The sequence below is a fragment of the Sardina pilchardus genome, chromosome 19 (genome assembly GCF_963854185.1).
Source record: "Sardina pilchardus chromosome 19, fSarPil1.1, whole genome shotgun sequence".
In the NCBI taxonomy this organism is placed as follows: Eukaryota; Metazoa; Chordata; class Actinopteri; order Clupeiformes; family Clupeidae; genus Sardina; species Sardina pilchardus.
The window spans coordinates 26,348,791-26,371,359 of NC_085012.1; the positions used below are offsets into that span (position 1 = coordinate 26,348,791).

General features: G+C 41.0%; 2 protein-coding genes and 2 long non-coding RNA genes across 5 annotated transcripts in view; 1 reads left to right on the plus strand and 3 right to left on the minus strand.

Annotated features, from left to right (window-relative positions):
- LOC134065810 (centrosome-associated protein CEP250-like) overlaps positions 1 to 22,569 on the minus strand; it is a 138,748-nt gene that overhangs the window by 84,209 nt on the left and 31,970 nt on the right. The window lies entirely within an intron of this gene.
- On the minus strand, positions 591 to 4,154 carry LOC134066196 (uncharacterized). The gene is made up of 4 exons (XR_009936386.1): positions 4,095 to 4,154; positions 2,932 to 2,997; positions 2,168 to 2,233; positions 591 to 1,913 (listed from the first exon to the last, which is right to left on the minus strand). It is a non-coding gene; the product is annotated as an uncharacterized LOC134066196 (long non-coding RNA).
- Positions 4,194 to 13,348, minus strand: LOC134066485 (uncharacterized). Its single transcript, XM_062521845.1, has 11 exons — positions 13,150 to 13,348; positions 12,749 to 12,839; positions 12,446 to 12,507; positions 11,532 to 11,640; positions 11,382 to 11,443; positions 10,422 to 10,536; positions 10,162 to 10,223; positions 8,549 to 8,651; positions 6,472 to 6,533; positions 6,276 to 6,382; positions 4,194 to 4,197 (listed from the first exon to the last, which is right to left on the minus strand). The coding sequence occupies exons 1-11, from the start codon at positions 13,267 to 13,269 to the stop codon at positions 4,194 to 4,196; spliced, it is 897 nt and encodes a 298-aa protein (XP_062377829.1). The 5' UTR covers positions 13,270 to 13,348.
- On the plus strand, positions 16,304 to 18,613 carry LOC134066446 (uncharacterized). Of its 2 annotated transcripts, none has more exons than XR_009936433.1 (4): positions 16,304 to 17,186; positions 17,458 to 17,524; positions 17,666 to 17,875; positions 18,352 to 18,613. It is a non-coding gene; the product is annotated as an uncharacterized LOC134066446 (long non-coding RNA). The 2 variants fall into 2 exon arrangements; XR_009936434.1 differs by having other exon boundaries at positions 17,679 to 17,875.

The following is a 22,569-nucleotide window of genomic DNA, read 5'->3' on the forward strand; positions in this document are numbered from 1 at the left end:
GGGCTTACAGCCCACAGCGTGTGTGTGTCTGTGTGTGTGTGTGTGTGTGTGTGTGTGTGTGTGTGTGTGTGTGTGTGTGTGTGGTGTGTGTGTGTGTGTGTGTGTGTGCGCATGAGTGAGAGTGGTAGCTGCCAGACAAGGACTGCAGATCAGTGGCAACATGGTGCAGAAGATGGTGGTGGTGTGTGTGTGGTGTGTGTGGTGTGTGTGTGTGTGTGTGTGTGTGTGTGTGTGTGTGTGTGTGTGTGTGTGTGTGTGTGTGTGTGTGTGTGTGCGCATGAGTGAGAGTGGTAGCTGCCAGACAAGGACTGGAGATTAGTGCCAACATGGTGCATGAGATGGCAAAGTTGTGCTGTGGGCTTCACTGAGCTGGCCAATGCAGCCGATCTCTTTACTTTGGCCAACCGGCCATGCTAGAGAGGAAGTGGGGGTAGCACACACACACACACACACACACACACACACACACACACACACACACACAGAGAGACACACACACACAGAGAGACACACACACACAGAGACACACACACACACACAGACAAACACACACACGCACACACACCTATACCCGTTTGTCGGGCTAAGAGGACAATTTACGAAAATTTTCGTAAATCAGACTTAACACAGGGATACAGGGACACAGGGTTCCCGTGGTGCTAGAGCTACAAAACACATATCAAACGTCATGAAAAAAATCAGGGAACCTATACAACGTTTAAAATTAAAAGATTTCCTTGCCAAACCTGAGATATAAAAAAAAGCCGTTTTTCAGACTTTTTAGTGGTTTGTAAAGACTTTTCTAAAACAGGGTCTATAAGGACAGTGTGGTGTACAAGGTCAGTGATGTCATCATACACATACACTGAGTATAACCTGCTTTGAAAGGACACAAGGTCTGTAAGGCCAGGTCACACACATACACCGAGTATAACCTGCTTTGAGAGGACACATGGATTACTAGGCCAAAGTGACTAAGGCACACCATTATAATAATATTGAATATATATTAAGAGGTAATTTTGTTTTCTTTGTTGACCTACAGTTGTACATTACAATTTGGCACATAAGCTGAACTACAGTAAGTGTAAATAACTCATCACATCGGGATATAATTTGCAGATAATGTACATAAGGTGCACAATCACGCCATTCTACACTTCTTCATCTAGAAAACATCAGCACCTCCAATCAAATACGGTCAAGCTACACAACCCCACCAGCACTTATCTTTGTATCCTTCCTCACTAGTATTATGGAGGTTTCCATGTCCTGAACCAACTGCCAACCTGCAATCATGCTTCACATCCCCACTGCAACTGGCGTGTCCAGAGTCTGCCATTGCCCATTGCACAGAATCACACATAACCTGAGAAGAGAGCCTTTTTTTGTAGGTTTGTCATTATTAACACACCACACAATATTTGCTGTATCACTGAACTGTATTTGGTCACCTCAAGATTCTGTTCCTTAGCAAAGGACAGCATTGTAGAAATAAATAAAGCAAAATAAAATGAATCCTTACATTAAAAGGTCCAGGCTAACCACAAAGCAAAACAAACAAACAAACAAACATCTGCCTGGGAGCAATATAAATTAAGTGACCTAAATTTCTGAGAACAAGACATAAACTTATAAAATATTAGACCCAAGTCTCAGGCTAGCCAAAAGTGCATTTAGTGTTTAGCCTTTGAATGCCTTTTAAAAGTCAAGCCTCTGTTGCGTACAAAATATCGAATGTTTTGAATGGATCTTGTCTCCAACACAGGGTGTTCCTTTTCCTTGCACTTCAGGCACTGCTCACTGGTGAGTGACACCGTTTTCAATAAAAGGCCTCATATGTTTCATCACAGCTTGTATCTCCTCCTTGGACCATGGTCTCTTCACACACCGTCTTGATGAAACACGGAAACCTGAACAATTACAAAAAAGATGAGAAGAAATGAAAAGATAAAAGATCCTTCAACGTGTACAGTACATGCAGGCAGGGATGTTGCTGTTCAAAATTGCCAAACAAACTGGAACTTGTGTCGACAAAATGTGTGTGATAATAAAACACAAAATACATCCAGCTTCTTTATATGCTTTATATGTCTAACCAAACATAATTTGGTGTAGACTGCACATTAGCAAGCATGCCTAGTGATGGAGAGCATTTAAATAATACCTTGAGTGACTGAGTCAGGGAGATGAGGTGAACTAGAAGTCACACAGACAGAGTTCCACAGGTCATCTAAAAAAAAAATTGTGCAGTATAAGTGTATGGGCTTAAAGAGCCTACCTGCGGACCAATCAAAACTGTAATATATTCTACTGCCATGCACATAACAAGCAGACAGACAATTCTGTATTCTAATAACTAAAACTCATGGCAAAGTTGTTAAACTGGATGGAGAGCGTGACTGCAACAATACCTTGAGTGATAATTTTACTAGGAAATGATGTAGATGTACACAGGCCAAGTCTTCCCTGTTGTTTTAAAATGATCATGCAAACTACTTAAGACATCAAAATACTAAATCACAAAGCATATGTGTCACAATGAAGAGAGATGACAAAAAGATAGCAATCGTACTAGTAGCAAATTCCTGACTAAAACATTTTTAATATACTCTAATGAACCCACAAATCCAAGCTCATGAGATACGTTGGGCAAACGTTGGGTCCATTATTGAAATTATACCTGTTATAATATGACTGATTGAATGACTTTGTTTGTTTGCTGTTACCCTATATTAATTGTTTATTTTCATTAGGTTATTGCTTGAATTGATATTTTAGTTTATGTTGCTATTCTCCCTACTGTAGTCTGACCAACTTTTTGAAATTGTTCGCTGTTAAATCAATTATTGTATTGTTTTTATTTGTATGTCGCTTTGGACAAAGGCATCTTCCAAATAGCAAAAGCAATAACCATAACCATAACCATACCTTGAGCTGCGGTCTCAGAGAGGTGAGGCGATCCACAAGTTCCAGCAGCCAACATTACTTCATTGTCTGAAAACAAGACAAAAAAGGCAAAACAAACAATGGCATCAACTACACAGCAAGGAGGGTAGGCAATAGAAAATATTTGAAATAACATTAGGCTGTTATCTTAATGTATAAAAAAGCCTATTTTAAAGGAACAGTCCACCGTTTTTTCATATTAAACTACGCTATTCCCTTAACTAAGACGAGTTGATACATACCTCTCGCATTTCAATGCGTGCACTCACTGGCTCTGGTGCGCGGCGCTACTTTGATAGCACTTAGCGTCCAGTTCATTCATTAGGATCCAAACAGAGATGAAGTTAGAAGCAACCAAACACCTTCACGTTTTCCCTATTAAAATACAGTTACATGAGTAGTTACACGACTAGTTAGTGACACAAAATAAAACATGGCGCTTTTCTAAGTGGGTAAGAAGGAGAAGTATAATGTGTGGCGGACTAGTAATTGGGAGCACTTCGACTCTGCGCAGTAGTATCTTCACTCCAAAATGAAACTGAAAGTGCAAGAGTGATGATATTACTGCGCCGAGTCAAAGTACTCCCAAGTGTTATTCCGCCACACAATATAATTATCCCTCTTACCTGCTTAGAAATGCACGTTTTATTTTGTCTCACCATACTTGGTCGTGTGACTACTCGTGGAACTGTATTTTAATACAAAAATGGGAATTTAGGGAAAACGTGAAGGTGTTTGGTCGCTTCTAACTTCACCTCTGTTTGGATCCTAATGAATGAACTGGGTTACCTAGAGTACTATCAAAGTAGCGCCGTGCGTCAGAGCCTTTGAGTGCATGCATTGAAACCTGAGAGGTATGTATCAACTCGTCTTAATTAAGGGAATAACGTAGTTTAATATGGAAAAAACGGTGGAGTGTTCCTTTAAATATTTCACCAATACAAAATACTAACCATAAAGCATATGTGTCACAATGAAGAGAAATTAAAAGAAGTTATGCTTCTAACAAAGTTTCTAACAAACATACTACTGGCAAATTCCTGACTAAAACAATTTTAATATACTCTGATCTAATGAACCCACAGATCCCAGCTCATTACATGAGATATGTTGGGCAAACTTTGGGTCCATTATTGAGATTATACCTTGAGCTGCGGTCTCGGAGAGGTGAGGCGATCCAAAAGTGCCAGAAGCCAATATTTCTTCATCGTCGAACAACAAAACAAAACAAAAAAACAATGGCATCAACTACACAGCAAGGAGGGTAGGCAATAAAAAGTTTACACATTTGAAGCCAATTTTAAATATTTCACTTATAGAATTACAAAATCCGCATTTTGGGACCCCATTTGAACATTACCTTGCAGAGTGGAAACATCGGGGAGTTGCTGTGATCCTGTATCCATATCTTCTGTGTCATCTATTAAATGACAATGTAAAAATGTTATTACACCATCAACCATATACACATACACCAGGTATATTCAACAAAATGTAAATGATGCATACCACCGATTCCATCAAGAAATTTTCCTTGAATATCCTTCACACTTCCCTTCTCCATAGCCATAAGCAGTTTTGAGATCTTAGCCAGCTGAATTGTTGATTGGGGCAGTCGATAGTACTCTATATGCACCCTAATGTCATGGCCGAGAAAATCGGCCAGCTGGTCCAGTTCATTATCTTTCAAGTTCATGACTTGGCTTATTGTGGCGATCTGTTTGCGAAGGTTAGTTGATCTGAGGTTTTGAGGATCTTCGGCTCCACAAGCATCTGCAAATTGACCAAACTGCCCTCTGTAGTGACCAAGACTACAAGGAACAGCGAAGAGGTAATCGTTGTTTTCAGTAACTCCACACTCTTTCCTTTTACTAATGAGGGGTGACAGGTTAGCGGTCATATCAGGAGTCAGGATCACCGCAACATTTCGTCCTTTTTCCCCCCTCAATTCCACTCTGGCGAATTGTTTGCAAAGTCTCCTCTCAACTTCTGTAAGCCCAGTGCTTATGTCATCGTTAAGTTGTGACATGTCACGATCTTCAACATTTTTTACAGTCATTCGCGCCACTTCACCTGGATTATCGGCTAGTTTCTCCTTAGTCAATTCCACTTGCTGACCAAGATGTAACTGTATCTTCTGAACGTCTTTGGCCAGTGGAAGCCTGGTGCTCTTGTTGCATTTGGCCTCGCTCAGGTTTGATAAGGCAGAATGGGAAACTAATTCAGACCACTTTGTTTTCTGAAGTGTATGAAACCTCTTGATGGAATCGATCCCCTCTTGGTCCTCTTCCATGAGGGCACGACACATCATGAGGTCACTTATCTTTCTGAGAGAATGCCCAATTTTCAGGGCCAAACTTGGGGCTTTGAATGTGTTGTTTTGGTGATCAAAACCAGAAACTCTCTTGACAGCACTAGTAAGAATGAAGAAGTTGCCTGGTTTTATTGCCTCTTCCATGTTATGGATTCTAGTTGTGTGGCGCAAAGTCACAAGTAATCTCCCAAGTTCCCTTACTTTCTGTCTTATATACTCATGCTTTGATCTGTCACTCCCATGTTTATTAAAGAGGGACTGGGCAAACTGCATGAGATAATGATCATTCCTTACTGCAGAGGACACTGCATCCTTGTGCATTTTGCCCAGCACTGACCAAAGTTCACTTGAGATTGGCTGGGACATTGTAGATTGAGCAGATGCTATGCCAAAGACTCTCTCTCTCAACTTGGGTCCCTCTTCAACATTATTCTCGGGTCTCAGAGCACATCTTTTCATATGTCGAGAAAGTTCTTTTCTGGATATCATACCCTTACAGTACAAGCAGTAATCATACGTCTCAGAGCTGCTGCTCTGTTTGGAACTCCTTTTCACTTTAAGACAGCCTGATCCTGTGGTTTTAACGACTGAGTTATGCTTGAAGTTGCCAAGGTTTCGGAATTTTTCAAGAAGAACCTTTCTGTCCTTTGATGATTTGGGGAACTGGAGTGCCTGAGCAATTTCAGCATTTTCATGTGCATGCCTCTCGAGATGACGTGCAAAGTTTGTTTGAGGTTTTCCACATAGGAAACAATAATTGACATGGCTTTTAAGGAGTTTTCCTGATTTGGTTGGGGATTTACTTTGGCTAAGAACATCCACCGTACCCTTTTCGGTACTCACTGTTTTCTGCATGTTTGACTCTGAGCTTTCTGGTTCTGGTTTGGGGTCACTTTGGAGATCACCGATAGTTTCTACATCCACCAGGAAATTCTTACAGATATCCTGTGTATTCATGTGTTCTTGTTCAGCAAAAGTATCGCCTAAATCAGGCATGTTAGTGGTATGGGACGCTTTGGATGGTTCAGGCAACTCAACACTCAACTCTGTCCCTGAGCTTTCTGAATCCGATACAGACTCTGGGATGTACTCATCATCAGATGCTGATGTTACATCATCCTGTAAAGTAGAATGAAATGAATGGAATGAAATGAATGAATTTAAAAAAACAACTCATTATATCGATATATACTTCAATGTACACTTACATCTATATCCCAGTCTTCTGAGGATTTCTGGAGGCAGTTTCTATGCCACACACCACAGCATTCTTCATAGACAAAATTAGGCAAACCACAGTGTTAGACAACAATTGAGCAGTTTCCCATGCTGACTAATCACATACTCATTTTCTTATTAAATGCAAACAGCTTCACACTTTCGAAACATATAAAATCAAGAAATGTGAACAAAATGAACTATTAAGTACAAATGCACAGTTTTAAAATTCAATTTAGACAAAAAGGACACAGGTTTCCACCATTAAGGTAGAATTCACTGGAGTGGCAGAGCATGTACATTACTCATTCAAAGTTAAAAATGCATGTTGTGATCCCACACATCACACATTAGATTGATCATATGGCATCGTCCTAACAATTAAGATACTTGAGATCCTGAATATAAAGCATCGTTACTGTAAAACAGATACATTAGTAGCCTGACCTGATCAAAGACCGATTATTTTTGTAACGTGTAATGTGCAAGGTGTGAGGTCATATAGGCCATGTTTCAAAATGCATTCTTGGCCCAAAGACTTCTGGCAGAATGGAAGAACAGAAATGCTGAAATGTTTATCCTACATTAACTAAGAAGGCTTGTGGGAATAAAAGGAAAGTAATTTAAAAGCTGTGGAGACAACTAGAATCATTTGGATTGCCAATTGCTTGGTGGATCTATTGAATTAGGTCTGGATTTATTAGGCCTAAAGTTTTTGTTCATCATGACCACTACATTCTAAATTCAAAGGCGACCCACTCGATCTATTATCAACTCAGATGCGTAAAGATAGGCCCAGTGACTTATTGGACGGCACAAATTTAGAAAATGTTAGAAAAAAAAAAAAACACTGGTAGATGCTTATTGGACATGGCCTGAGTGGTCCCATCCTGCCTTGCGCAGTGATTTGATTCACGCTGCTTAGACAGTCTGGAAGCTACTGCCCTAATTTTCGCCTGAGATAGGGGACCAATCACAGAAGAGGGGGTAAAGCAAGACGATGAGGAGCTATGCACATTTGATAGACATCCGTAGCGCCCAATGAACGGAACTGGGCATTTTTTCAAATACGAGAAAATTTACTTCTGGTTGCCAGACCACGTCTCATTTGAGAAGTGGTAGGCGCAAGCCAGGCTATATTGGACAGGCATTTCGAGTATATAGACATTCTAAGAAATGTACATGTTCGATGAAGGTTTAACTTCATCTTCAAAGTTTATGAGCATATGTGTAATTACATAACGGACTTGAGGGCATTTTGCTTGTGTTGACACTCACTGAGACATAATGAAAAGTTGGTGTATTATGCTTTTCTGCCAAGCTAATCTTTAAAAATGTTGGCAAAGGATGATAAACATTGCTCCATGTTCACACAGCGCATCAAACCAAGTCCATGAAAAATGCATGTCACCGAGCTGCAGCGTACTGGATGAAAGAGCGATACATTTGCGTGCATTTAAGGTTGTAGCTAGTTTGGCTATCACCATACTAAACTCAATCTTTTAAGATTGAACATTAGTCTGGGGAGTCTGCACTGCATTTCTACTGCATAAGAGGCGTGGTCAATGGGCATAGTTCAGATGACTGATTGGTTGAAGGACTATCCAAAAGTGTAAAGATCAACGATCTGAGTGTGCCTTTTGGATAAGCTAGTTTGTGACTGGATCCAGAAGATGTGGACAGGAAGCAGGAGAGATAGATGTGCAGGTTTCCAACCTGAGCTGCAGGGCGAAATCCAAATTGCCGGCAGGTCAGGGTTTACCCAGCCTACGCAAATGGCCTATTTTGATTCCAAAACGGTACATTTTGCCAAAAGGTGACTAGTTTGCACGTATGCTCACTGTTCTCTGCCACGTGCCTCCGCTTGCAAACTCCCTCACTTGGTACGTCATTGTATCTGCCACTCCAGTGTTCTCAACCGCAATGGTTTGAAATGATAAAACATTCAATCAACATGGTTTTATGCTTTATAGTTGTGAGACTGGAACGGACTCATGGCATGAAATTAAACTATTTATGGCATACTGAGAAATGCATTAATTGGGAGAAGATGAAAAACACACTTACGTTTGCATCTTAGACCGCACCATCTGATAGATGTCAAAGGTGAATGACATATCCAGCATTCGTCAATTCTCACCATTTCAAAAACCAGCTGATGAATTGTACACTGTGGCAAAAATGTTGTGAAACATGAAATAAATGTTAACATTTACACATACAAATTATATCATGAATTAAAAAACAAATAAAAAAAATTGGCTGTTACTTTCACACAACATTTTCTACAAATCCATCAGGAGAGATAAATAGGGGGAAAGAAGTTACTTTGAGATATTATAGTGAAACATATCTATTCAATTCCTGACTTCCTGTTTGGCTAACTGTTGGGATGTCACTCATCACACACACACAAGAAACATATATGCATATACTTGAAACTCTGACGTTTAAAAAAAAAAAAAAACTGAAACTGTGCCCTGTGTTTACACAATACAGGCCACTAGCGAAACAGTGAGTAACTAACTGATAGGTGCAATGAAACTGATTATTCTCTTCTTCCTAGCCACAGAACTACATAACCGCAAACAGCAAGGAAATATGTTAATGAACTATTTAAGATATTTAAGAAATCTATTTAAGTAAAGCAACAAAAGTAAAAACAATTCTAATAAACTAAAGTAATTTTGTGAAAAAGGGTAAAAATCTGTGCATGTGTTTGTTACACAGACAAACTCATGGTATGCAAGGACATTGTGGATGTCATTAACAGTCTGAAGGACAAACACTCAGACTTCCACTATTGAACTCCCAGGGTGCCTCTCAACATCTCTCCTCGATCCTCGATGCTCGAGGGGCGTTCCCACTGATCTATAACTAAAACCGGATAGACTATCCCATTGTTGCCGCCCCATCATTCTTTATGTAGATCAATGAGGATCAAGGCGGAAGGGAGGACGTATATAAGCCAAATGAGAGGCACCCCCAGTGTATGGCACACTCAGAAAAACACCAGTGTTAGGAGGACACCATGGTTAGTAAAGACCATCCATACTGAATAGAAGGCATTTCCACTATTGAACTCCCAGTGTATGGCACACTCAGAAAAGCACCAGTGTTAGGAGGACACCATGGTTAGTAAAGACCATCCATACTGAATAGAAGGCATTTCCACTATTGAACTCCCAGTGTATGGCACACTCAGAAAAGCACCAGTGTTAGGAGGACACCATGGTTAGTAAAGACCATCCATACTGAATAGAAGGCATTTCCACTATTGAACTCCCAGTGTATGGCACACTCAGAAAAACACCAGTGTTAGGGGGACACCGTGGTTAGTAAAGACCATCCATACTGAATAGAAGGCATTTCCACTATTGAACTCCCAGTGTATGGCACACTCAGAAAAACACCAGTGTTAGGGGGACACCGTGGTTAGTAAAGACCATCCGTACTGAATAGAAGGCATTTCTACTATTGAACTCCCAGTGTATGGCACACTCAGACACACACCAGTGTTGGGGGGACATCATGGTTAGTAAAGACCATCCGTACTGAATAGACTGCATTTCTAATGTAGCTTCAAGAAGCTTACTAAAACATTGAAAATTGTGTTCCATGGAACATCACAGTACTTCAATCATTGGTCAATTTCAAAGTACAGATAAATTCAAACTCACCTCACATGCAGAGTCGTTTGGTGTGGATCTGGATGATTGGCATTCCAATATCGATTTGGTCTCTGTACAAGAGAACACAGGGAGATTCAGTGCTTAACTTTCCTCAAGTCATAAAACCACATATAGCCATAACATTCCCGACTCACATCCCTCACTAAAAATGGCCTGATATTGCCACATGTTTTTCATGCTGCAGATCTTTAGCAAGCATGACATGCATTGCCAGAAGTTAACAACATTTATTCAAAACTATAACTGACCACTGGCAAAGTCTGTTGAGAACACAGGGGGTGACACCTCCTGCGGCTGGACACTAACTTCTCCAATCCCCTCTTTTGCAGTCGAAGTGCTACACTGGCCCCTGACACAGTGCACCTAAAAAAAGGACAGCAATATACAAAGATGAACAGGCATAAACTGGTACAGTCCATTACACATTAAAAGGACACCCTCACTCAAACCTTTAAAAGAACACTTCACCGTTTTTTCATAAAACTACGCTATTCCCTTAACTAAGACGAGTTGATACATACCTCTCACTTTCCCTATTAAAATATAGTTACACGGGTAGTCACACGACCAAGTATAGTGAGACAAAATTAAACGTGGTGCATTTCTAAGCAGGCAAAAGGGATAACTATATTGTGTGGCGGAATAACAATAGGGACCTTAGACTCGGCCCAGTAATATCCTCACTTCAAAGTGAAACTGAAAGTGCAAGAGTGAGGATATTACTGCACCACACAATATAGTTACCCCTCTTACCTGCTTAGAAATGCACCACGTTTTATTTTGTCTCACCATACTTAGTCATGTGACTACTCGTGTAACTGCATTTTAATAGGGAAAACATGGAGGTGTTTGGTCGCTTCCAACTTCATCTCTGTTTGGATCCTAATGAATGAACTGGGCTAGCTAAGTGCTATCAAAGTTGCGCCGCGTGCCAAGGCCAGTGAGTGCACGCATTGAAACGTGAGAGGTATGCATCAACTCGTCTTAATCAAGGGAATAACGTAGTTTAATATGAAAAAATGGTGAAGTGTTCCTTTAAGTTCATGACACTCAAAATGATGTAGCCAGGGTAACAGTGTTAAGTGACGACTATCTGTCCCGACAAAGATTTCAGATTCGTAATTCATTGATAAAAATGTCCCTTACAAAACTACAATAATTTCTAAACATTCATACATCCCAAAATAAACAGCTGAATTCAAACTAACCTCATGTGCAGGGCTGTCTGGTGTGGGAATAAATGACTGACACTCTGCTCTCAATTCTGCATCTGTTGAAGAGAACACAGGATATGAAGGCGCAGAACTTTGCAAGACCCCAGTATTAACCAAACATTGCTAATTCAAGCAAGGACTCACCTCTGTATAAGTCTGAAGAGAAAACATTGGCTTCCAAGTCATGGGCATCGTCACCAAGCTCTGCAATGGAGTGTTGGCCAGAAGGGAAGCTTGCACCACTGAGCTGTGTCTAAACAAGTTAAACATAAAAATGCATATGTGAGTTTTACACAAATATTCAATTCAATTAAATGTATTGTCATTCAGCATCCTCTTGTAAAATTCCCACAATAACACATTTCTGGCTGCATTTTGTTCTATATTAGTACACCATTAGAAAAGCTATGCTGTCTGCATTTATGAATTACTTGCTAACAATTCAGCTAGAGAAAATATATTTTGTGGAAGAATTGTTATTTACAAATAATTCACTATATTTTACTGTGCTCTCATTCATATAATACTACTTTCCTACTTATTTCCTTAGCCATTGTAAAACAACAGAACCAAAGATCGTATAGTAAGGAAGATGAATCATAAAGGGGGTTTTCAATGGAATTAAATGGGGCCCACTTCCGCCTCCTATCTGGGCGTGATCAGTGACGAGTAGACCAGTGTAGAAGCAGCAGAAGCAGTGTGCCGTTGATAACAGGTGGCCTGCGCAATTAGCGGAGACAGGTCAGGTCAGGAGGGACAGGTCGTGAACAAAGTTATTTTTCTATGTATTTATCACGCTGGAAAATACGATTTCAATGTGGGAATGTTAGAAAGACGTGTGCCTTGTAGAATATGGGTTCGTTACTTGCATTGCTGAATGTAGGGCTAAGGGAATGATCATAATCCGAGATAAGGTTTATTTCTCCCGTTTGCCTCCTAAATGGGAGTGGCACTACGTCACAGGGACACCAGGATTGACCCTCATATGACTCGTCTCGCTTTATAAACCGTCTCTGATAGAACTTATTGCTTTGAAAGACAACTGTATTCAACCTAACCTCACAAGCTGAACTGCCTGGTGTCATATTGCAGGACTGGACTTCTGGTCTCTCTCTGGTCTCTGTAGAATACAGAAAAAATATATGAGGAAGGCCAGGGAGGGTGGGGTTGAGCTTCACTCTAGAAGCAACCACACCATCACTGGTTCACATGGTTCACTGGGAAACAATAGGTTTATATGTCCACCATAACTAAGTAAAACCATCTCAGTTAAGATGGCAATAAGTGGCATAAATGTTTCTCCCTCATCTACAGCACACCATTGACAACTAGATAAAATATTAAGTCAAACAGCCACTGACCTTCAATAAAGACTGTGGATGACATGATTTGGTCTTGGAAACTGTCTTTAATAGACTCTTGAGCAGCAGTGCTTGTAACAGTAAGGGGAACCTACAAAACATACAGGACAACGTAAACAGATAAACTAGCTGGCATCACCTGGGCGAGTTATGCAAATTCAAGATTACAAGATTGACCGAAAACCAGACTGAATATCACCAAGAAGAGACTTCTATTTCTTGGTTATAATTGTTGGCACTAGCTAGTGATGGGTATTGTGTAATTTCAGTGGCATCATGAAACTGACAGCTTAACACACAGTGGCTTTTAAGACAGAGATGATTTCATTGTTATCAAGATGTCAAAATATAGGCTATATTGACTCCAATTCATAGGGGGGAAAGAAATCAAAATGACCCACCTTTTTGCGCCAGGGCCATTCCTTCCCACCATAGTCATAGGTGATTTCAGTTCCGGACACAATTTCCTTCAGTGCAAAAAGGCACATATGTGGCTTCCCTCCTGCTTCAATCAACTTCATTCTGCAATTTGGTGACTTGTGCTCATCGTTTACCAGTCGTCCAAATGATCCATCTTCAAGTGCTCCATCAATACTGCAAATTAACAAACATCATGCACTAAACAGACGTTTATAGTGACAAATTAATTTTAATTGTACTTTAATTTGTAAGCAACTACACTAATGGCAACATCCAATACAACTATTACAGTAGCTGTTCAACGCACAGTTAATTGCAACATGAGGTCTTCACTTCAGAAATCCTGACTTCTCACTATAGAAATCTAAACATATTAGTCATTCTGAACCTACCACCATGTCTTCCGCTTCCATTTGAAGTCAAACATGAAGATTGAACATGCACTGTGGTACAGTTTACGTCTATGTTCAGCTTCAGCTGCATCAATGAGCTCCCCTCTATACTCCACCACAAAGTCTCCTTGATTGAAAACAGCTGAAGTGAAGATACCACGACCTGCAGACACAACATTATTAGAGACACAAGGGTAGCAGACTATCCATTGGATACAACTCAGCACTGCAAATAATCGCAGAAAATGTAATTGTGCCAATAAATTGCTACAATACAAGGTTGTGCTTATTTGTAGTTCTACATGTAGAATAATGAATACATTAATCCCACTGTTAACTAAAATATTATTGAAACACTATTAACAACTTTATTAATTTATATTGATGTACAATTAATAGTCATAGACTGAAAACCACTGGTGACAATATCGATTCAAGAACCTGTTGCGTGTAACCTTAGGCTGGGGGAACCCTGCCTGACCTGCCGGCAAATTTGGATTTCGCCCAGCAGCTCAGGCTGGAAACCTGCACATCCATCTCCCCTGCTTCCTGTCCACAACCTTTGGGTCGAATCACAAACTAGCTTATCCAAAAGATGTACCAGATTGGGTCTGATTGGTTGAAGGACTAGAGTCATTTGAATGATGCCCATTGATCACGCCTCTTGTGCAGTAGAAATAAAGCGCAGACTACCCATATTAATGTTCAATCTTAAAAGATTGAGCTTAGTATGGTGCTAACCAGAGTAGTGTAACCCCTCAGTCTAGCCTACAGTGCATCAAAGTCACTCACCTTTAACTGGATTAATATATTTGATTTCTAACATTGCATTCTTGTCTCTTCCTGCAAGGATGTGATTAGTGGCATCCTGAAGGGGAGTAGTTATCCATGGCATGACTTAAAGGAAATTAAGAACAAAAATGTAAACACCAAAACATGACCACTTTTCATCTCTCTAATTCATGGGTTTCATCAGGTCCCTTTCCACAGGTGTATAAAATCAAGCATTGATTATCAATGCAGATTGCATGGTGCTTGATTACTACACCTGTGGAAAGGGACCTGATGAAACCCATTAATACCATGGATGTTCAAACTGTTTCAATTGAGTTCTATGCTCTCATAACATTCACATAACATTTCCCTGATGTAATCATGCTTTGCTTAATCTTCCACCTTATGCTCAGATACTAAATGACAATGCATATGCCATGTTGACCAACTAAGCAATGTTTTGAAGCTCAAACCAAAACCCCAAATGAGGGACCCCTGGTAGACATAATATTAACTTTATCATTACCAAAAAAGACGTGGCTACGAAACATTGATCCGAATGAAGAGAATCACGACCGAAAAATACAAAAACAAAGTACAAGACATAGGCTACGCTGCCAAAGGATGAAGCCTACACAATTAGAGGCAAATCACTCATTAGCTTAACCAACACGATATATTGTGAAAACGTGTCAACATTTGTATGCGCTGAACATAAAGCTTACGAGGCCATTTAAACCCCCTACCCCCCTGGCCAGAAGCCCAAACTAATGCTAACGTTTGCATAAAGAGCTACGTTTGAATGCATTTTGCTAGCGGAATTGACATTAGTAAAAATCCGATGCCTCTGATGAAAAGCAAACGAAAACAAAAGACGTGTTCAGCTGTCTGCCAATGTATTCATAAAGCACTGTTATTTGACGAAAGCTTAGTTTGTCCAACACGACCTGTTGAATGTAGGCTATACGTTTTCATTTGTTAGTTAGCAATCTACCAATAGGCATACTCTGAATATAATACAGTTAATCTTAACAAACGTTTTCCCGATGTAGTAACATCGATATACCATCTTTCAACAATACTGCTCGTAACTTACCTGCCAACTTTGGTGTTTTGCTCCTTGGCTAATTTATTTTTGGTAGTTCAAATATCTACACCACTAGCATCCAGGCTACCTAGCCGGCTAAAGGTAGACCATGAACTACCGAGGCTCCGGTGGCCATGCTATAGGCTAGCATTGGCAATAGCATGCACGAGCCAGCCAGCTGACAGCCCTAGGTCATCAAGTAAATTACCTACCAATAGGTTATTCTGGTAGAATCGCCGGGAATTAAAATGGAATAGAGTCTATGACTTAACTTATATTGGCGTTATCTCTGGGCTGTGTAGTAGGCTATCGATAAATGGAATTTACTATGGAATCTAAATGACACAGTAGCCTAGTTAATTGTAGACCTACGTCTTTATTTTTTAACATTATGTCGTTCAATGTCATTTAACCACAGTCATATTGTATGGGCTACTAACATACCTACTTGTCATTGGAATCTATTAAAACGTTTCGTTAATTTTCTTACCTGCTCTCCACAATGTGCATCTCCAGAGGAAACGGAATCAGCTGATGGCAGTCTGGCAGACGTAGGCGTAGCGCTCTCCAAAATGTGCGCATGCGCAGTGTTGAATTAGCGTCTATTTTCCCGCGGTTGTGTGTATAATCTCCCGCGGTTGTGTATAATCTCCATAGACCTAAAAGAAATGGACAAACAGACTCCGTCGTTCTCGTCGTTCTCAATGAGAGGGGGCTGAAACAAAAAATCGTTTCCTGTTCATCGTACTGCGCAGACTCAAACTCATTTTGTGACGTTGGCCGCCCTGAACATTGTTGTAACTCGTCTGATAGATGTTCATACAGATATTTTGCCATTCGACCTCGACTGACTGCGATTTCTTGGATCTTGTAAGTACAATCTGATTCTTTTTTAAACATATTTTTAGTCTTTGTCTGAATCACTCATTTCTTGCAAAATGGTATTTCTGTACTGTTAAGTCGATGATCACGTTTTTAAAAACCTACATCGAATAGATTAATAAAGCGTTAGACTCGCTAAAGTCTAGCTATGGCTAAAGTCTGAAGTGGATAGCAAAAGAAAACCGTTAGAGGCAGACAGGCTAACTTTTTACTGTTCATTATAGTTTCACTAACGTCAATCGTAATGTCGACCGTCAGTATTTATCAGTAGATTGTAAATTATTAGAAGTGTTATATCCTTTAGTAGTGTTTGTACTCTAGGCGCCAGTTAGCATGTAACAGCATGTGAATGAATGAACTGGCCACACTAGCATGGTGCATTTATACCTGACGATCTCTTTCAAGACATTTGAATAAAAAACGGACATCATGGTTAGTATTTATAGGGTCTGTACATGTGGTCCCTAGCCTGGTTTGTCTGAGAATTAAGTAGAAATATCCTTTAGAAGTGTTTGTACTTTAGGCGCTAGTTAGCATGTAACAGCATCTGAATGAATGAACTGACCACTACTGTATGGTGCATTTATACCTGACGATCTCTTTCAAGTCATTTAAATAAAACATGGATATCATGGTTAGTATTTGTAGAGTCTGTAAATGTGGTCCCTTGCTTGGTTTGTCTGAAAATTAAGTGGAAATATCCTTTAGAAGTGTTTGTACTTTAGGCGCTAGTTAGCATGTGCCAGGTGTCATACCACTGCAGTAATCATCTCACTAAACACGTCTTTTCATATCCAATCTGTTCAACAGAGTTTACCAGTCAGACCACTACACCTTTGCCAGCACCGCCACCCAGCAAGCTTCATCAACTCCAGCCATGCCGGTAAATACATAATACAGTGCCTATTGACAGCCTACACACCCCTGTTCAAATGCCAGTAGCTTGGTTCATTGTTAAATCCTGTTCTTAAATGTGTTATTGTGTTTTGGAAAGGTATTGCATTACATTACTCTTCACCTTTTGCTTTTGTAGTAGAAAACATGTTGATGGTAGTGAAAAGGTAGTAAATTCAGCTCAATTTTTTTGTATGAACCCTGCCATTGCAGTAATCATCTCACTAAATACGCCTTTTCATTTCTAATCTGTTCAACAGAGTTTACCAGTCAGACCTACACCTCCGTCAAATTCGCTCACAGCGCTGCCAATAACACCCCAGCAAGGTAGAACTGCATTTTCATTAATCTGGCACCAATATCAAGGGAGACACAAGCCATGAATGTCTGTCACAACTTCTTTGCATCTTTACTTTTTGTGTCATGCCAATTCCAATCTATTCCTTTTGATTCATAGATTTTTTACAGACTTGTTCTGCAGCACTTCCGAACAATTGAGGAGGAGCTGGGGTAAAGCAGCAGGTGGCTGTGAACACATCTATGCTGCAGAAGCTAGGTGGTGGTGGTGTGGCGGATCTTGGCCTCGTGGAGGACAACAACAGGCCATTGAGTAATGTTGAGGACCTGGACGAGTTGGAGAGGCGGCTTGCATCCGATGCGGACCTGAAAAATCAACTGGTATGTCTGTTTTTTAAGTGTTTTGCCATGTGATTATTGTAGGCATAAAAGTCCTAGCCTGGCTCTCGTAATGAATGTGGCTCTGCCTTGCTTTAATGTGGACTTACTCACTGATTCAAAAATACTATTCAAATCACGGAATGGGTGTCGAGAAGTGAGACCATGTGAGTAGCCATTGTTATCTGAAACAACTGTCGCATTTCACATCTCTTTTCCCTTCCCCACTACATTTTTGGGGAACAGACATCATATATTGAGAGCCACGTTATTCAACTCCTTGAGTGTTGTTAAACTTGAATCTCATTCCCAAGTGGAGCGTTGTGTGCTTGATACATGACATGTTGTCACTTTTTGTCATCATATATACCCTCTGTATTTGATGGTTGTGCATGAAATAGCAAAACAGCTTAAGCTGAAAACAGCTAAGATGTTTGACTGGAAGTTATGCCATTGTAATTTTGGTCTTTGTATTTCAGGTGAACATACTTGGGAGGGAAAACCACCGAGATGCTGTAAAGAGGATGCTGGGCCGGGCTTTGAGGAGGTCCCTGGCGCTCCAAATTAATTAGACTGGTGCAGCAGGAAAGGTGGCTTTTAAGTCCTTACACCTGAAGAGTGTGTTGCATATTAATATCATTATTAAAAATAATTTTAATACATTGTTTAAGCATGTAGAAGAAATAAAGCATGTAAATGAGCATGTAAAAGAAATAAATAAACAAAATGTATTGAACCTAATACTATGTGTGGTGAGTCTGTGTGATAGTTGCTGAGGATAAATGGTTTTATATTGGATTATTAAATTACAGAATACATTTATAGGTTTCTCATCAGCAGGCATTGTCTTCACCTTAGTAAATTTGGTAACTTTGGTAAGCCCTGTAAATAATTGTAAATTGTTCTGATTGAGGGCAAATGGAAAGTGTTATAATGTATTATTATAATGTATTATTACACTGGTGGGTACCGCCGTTGGACCGCCAACTCTGCCGCTGGTGGGCCGCCAGTGGGCCACTGACCTATTGCTATCTGGGTGTCTGTACTGTGACACAATATCAAAGCAACACACACAGATAAATAGTGACAGACACATTTTTGTTTTTTGGAGTTTTGAGAGGTTTTGGACACTTGAGAATGCCTAAATGCACCTATTAGGAATTGCTGTGTAGCACCTACAGTACATACATCTATATGTCTGCTCCAAACGTTGTGCAGTACCTCCCAAGACCATGATGAATCAGGAAATGCATGACCTGCACATACTGTAAACTCTACGACAGTAAACCTCAAAAACAATAGGCAACTTTTATTTTTTGTATATGATGTTGTGAAAAAGAAACTTCATGAAGTAAATAAAATCCTGAAGGTAAATCTATATCTTGGCCCATGTCATGTGTCTTTAGTTTAAGCCCTGAGTGATCATTGTGCTGCCCGTGGAACTTGGCATAATGACTGTTATTGTATAAAAACAAATCGTTCAAAATTTGTTCAAAATCTGCATTAAGAGGTTAAAGGTAAGTGCAGTATTTCCGCAGTGGAGGCAACACACTACTGAATTTGTTATCACTTATTACTATTTATTAAGCTCTAGTAATAAATAAACAGTGATCAGTCATTAAAGTTAAACATTTATTTATGTATGTATTTATTACGTTGAACATTCATTATATCAAGCAGAGTAGAAGATATCATGTCGTGTTCATGTTGAAAACTACCACACATGATCATCTTCAAAACATTAATGGGAGAGAAAAAAGTTTGAGTCTTCTTTTCCAACGTTCGTTTTTAATATTAATATTATGTTGTCTTGCCTGTATAGGTAATGCTTTACCCTATCAAACAGTAGGTTACCGTGGGCTATACGCTTTTTCACTGATCTTGTGAATGACTTTCCGTCATGGTTTTCGTGCAGGCTGTACTGAGCTCTAACACATAGCTCTAACAGCCAACACTGAGCTTCTGATCCAGACATTACGGGAAATGTGACGTCGAACGTTAGCTTCCCTACAACCGACATGCTAAAATACTTCTTTACGGGAAACCAACGTAATATACGGGGAAACAGTGAATTAATTTTGACTTCGATACCCTATATAGAATACACAGAAGCTATAAGGGAGACAAAGGGCACATGTTACATGAAGTTATGGGATCGCAAAAATCTGAAAGTCTATGGCCGTCCAAGGGAGTTAGCAGAGTGTTGATCACCAGCTCATTTCGTGTTTCTACTTCCGGGAATATGCCTGCCCCCTTGATAATCTCCCGCGCCTGAGTGTCGTGAACCAGGGACCGCGACCACCGATAGGGGGCAGTGGCGGACACACAGATTTACAACATTTCTCAGGTTTTTGGTATAAAAAGACTTTTGAGAAAAACACTTTTTAGGTATTAAAACATGCAGAGAAAACGTTTAAACAGGTTTATTTTACGAGGACAGCCAAATGTCCTCCTAAACGGGTGTGTCCTCATTACTCTTTGAAATGTCTTGAAAACGGTCCTTGTAAACCTTGAAACAAACACACACACACACACACACACACACACACACACACACACACACACACACGTACACACACACACACACACACACACACACACACACACACACACACACACACACACGTACACACACACACACGTACACACACACACACACAACACACACCCTTATGCTGCGGAAGAGAGCTGAATGAAATGAAAGGCTGAAGAGGAGGTGAGCGAGAAGGTCTCACAGCAGGAAGGCTGGAGAACAGAACATGAGTAGCAACAGAGGCGCAAGAAAGGAGGAGGAGAGATGGAGAGATACTGAGACAGAGAGAAAGAGAGGAAAGAGAGGGATGAAAGAGAGATGAATCGGAGAGATGAGGAGGAAATGTAGAGAGGCGTTGAGGACAGAAAGAGTAAAATGGGGGGAAGGAGGAAGTGGAGGATGAAATAGAAAAGAGGAAGAGGGGAGTGGGAAGTGGGAGAGGGGAGGAAGTGATGAAGAAGGAAAGATAAGATGTGAAGTGGGATGGAGGGAATGACAGAGAGAGAAGAGAGAGGAAATGGGCCCTTGACCATACATGGCGACACACACACACACACACACACACACACACACGCGCACACACAATTATGGATGTCACATATCTGCAGTGGACTGTATGGAAAGGAAGAAAGCAAGAGTGGCATACCTAAACACATACACGCACACGCACACGCACACGCACACGCGCAAGCGCACACACACACACACACACACAGACACACACACACACACACACAAAGGTGCCTGTATGGAAAGGAGGCTTCAGTGCCTGACAGCATGACTGCCAACCAGCCAGAGTGGCTTTGAGCCCAAACGCATGAGCAAACACAGACACACACAGATTATTCTGGCCTATTCCCAAACACCTGGAATATGCAAACAAGCGCGCGTAATCAAACCTACATACAAACAAACACATGCCGGTACATCAACAAAGGTAGAAACACAATATTGCTACGATTACAAACATACTGTACAGGCATACCTCACATCCACCTACACACACAATTACACACTCGCCTTCTCTCTCCCCCCCTACACACACACACACACCTCCCATCTATCTATCTCTCTCTCTCTCTCGGCTGGTGAAGTGTGACTGACTGTGGAGACTCGGAGCTGTCTGTTGACGCTGCTGTTCTTCCATGCTAATCCAGTCTGCCGAGAGGAGGAATGTCAATGACCAGACAGGAGAGAGAATGATGGGCACGCTCAATACACACACACACACACACACACAGGCATGCACACACACACACACACACACACACACACACACACAGGCATGCACACACGCACACACACACACACACACACAGGCATGCACTCACACACACACAGGCATGCACACACACACACACGTAGATAGGGATGGCATAATGCTGGCATAATATTATAAGATGAACCTGGCACATAGCCAACAAACACATACAGTATGTACACACACGGCCCCGCACATGTACAGATAAACACACACACTTGCATGTGCCTACACAGATCAACCTACACAAACGCATCCATGAGCAGTGAGCACATACCGCCACACACACACACGCACTGTACGCACACACACACACACACACACACACAGTGGTAGCTCACTGGCATATGCTGGCATTTGTGCAAGCGCTGCCCTCAACAGGTACCCCCCTTCACCCATCTCTCTCTCTCTCTCTCTCTCCTTCTCTCTCTCTCTCCCTCTCTCTCTCTCTCTCTCTCTCTCCCTCTGTCAGAGCCCAAACAGGAGCATATGGGGCCTGGGAGGCACTCATTACGGCGTGTGACAGCGACGAATTATCAGCTCCTCCAGATTTCATCAAACAAGCCCAACCGCTGCCAAGGCCAGACATCCCATAATGAAGACACAGCTAAAGCGGGACACCGCTACAGACAATTAATTAACTAATTAGGCTAATGACTTCTTTACACAAACCCCCGCACCACCACCAGCCCCATCCCACCTCCTCCCTTTAGTTGGCTGCAGATATGAATTAATTACCGGGGGTAATTAAATTAAGCAGGTTGTAATTTCACAGCTGTTCCCCCCCCACCCTTTGCTCCCATGCTAATCAGCCTGAACTCCAGGTGGGGGGTGGAGAGAGAGGAGGAGGGTGGTGAGGGTGGTGAGGGTGGTGGCGGGCGCTTGATGCCACTCCAGCCTGCG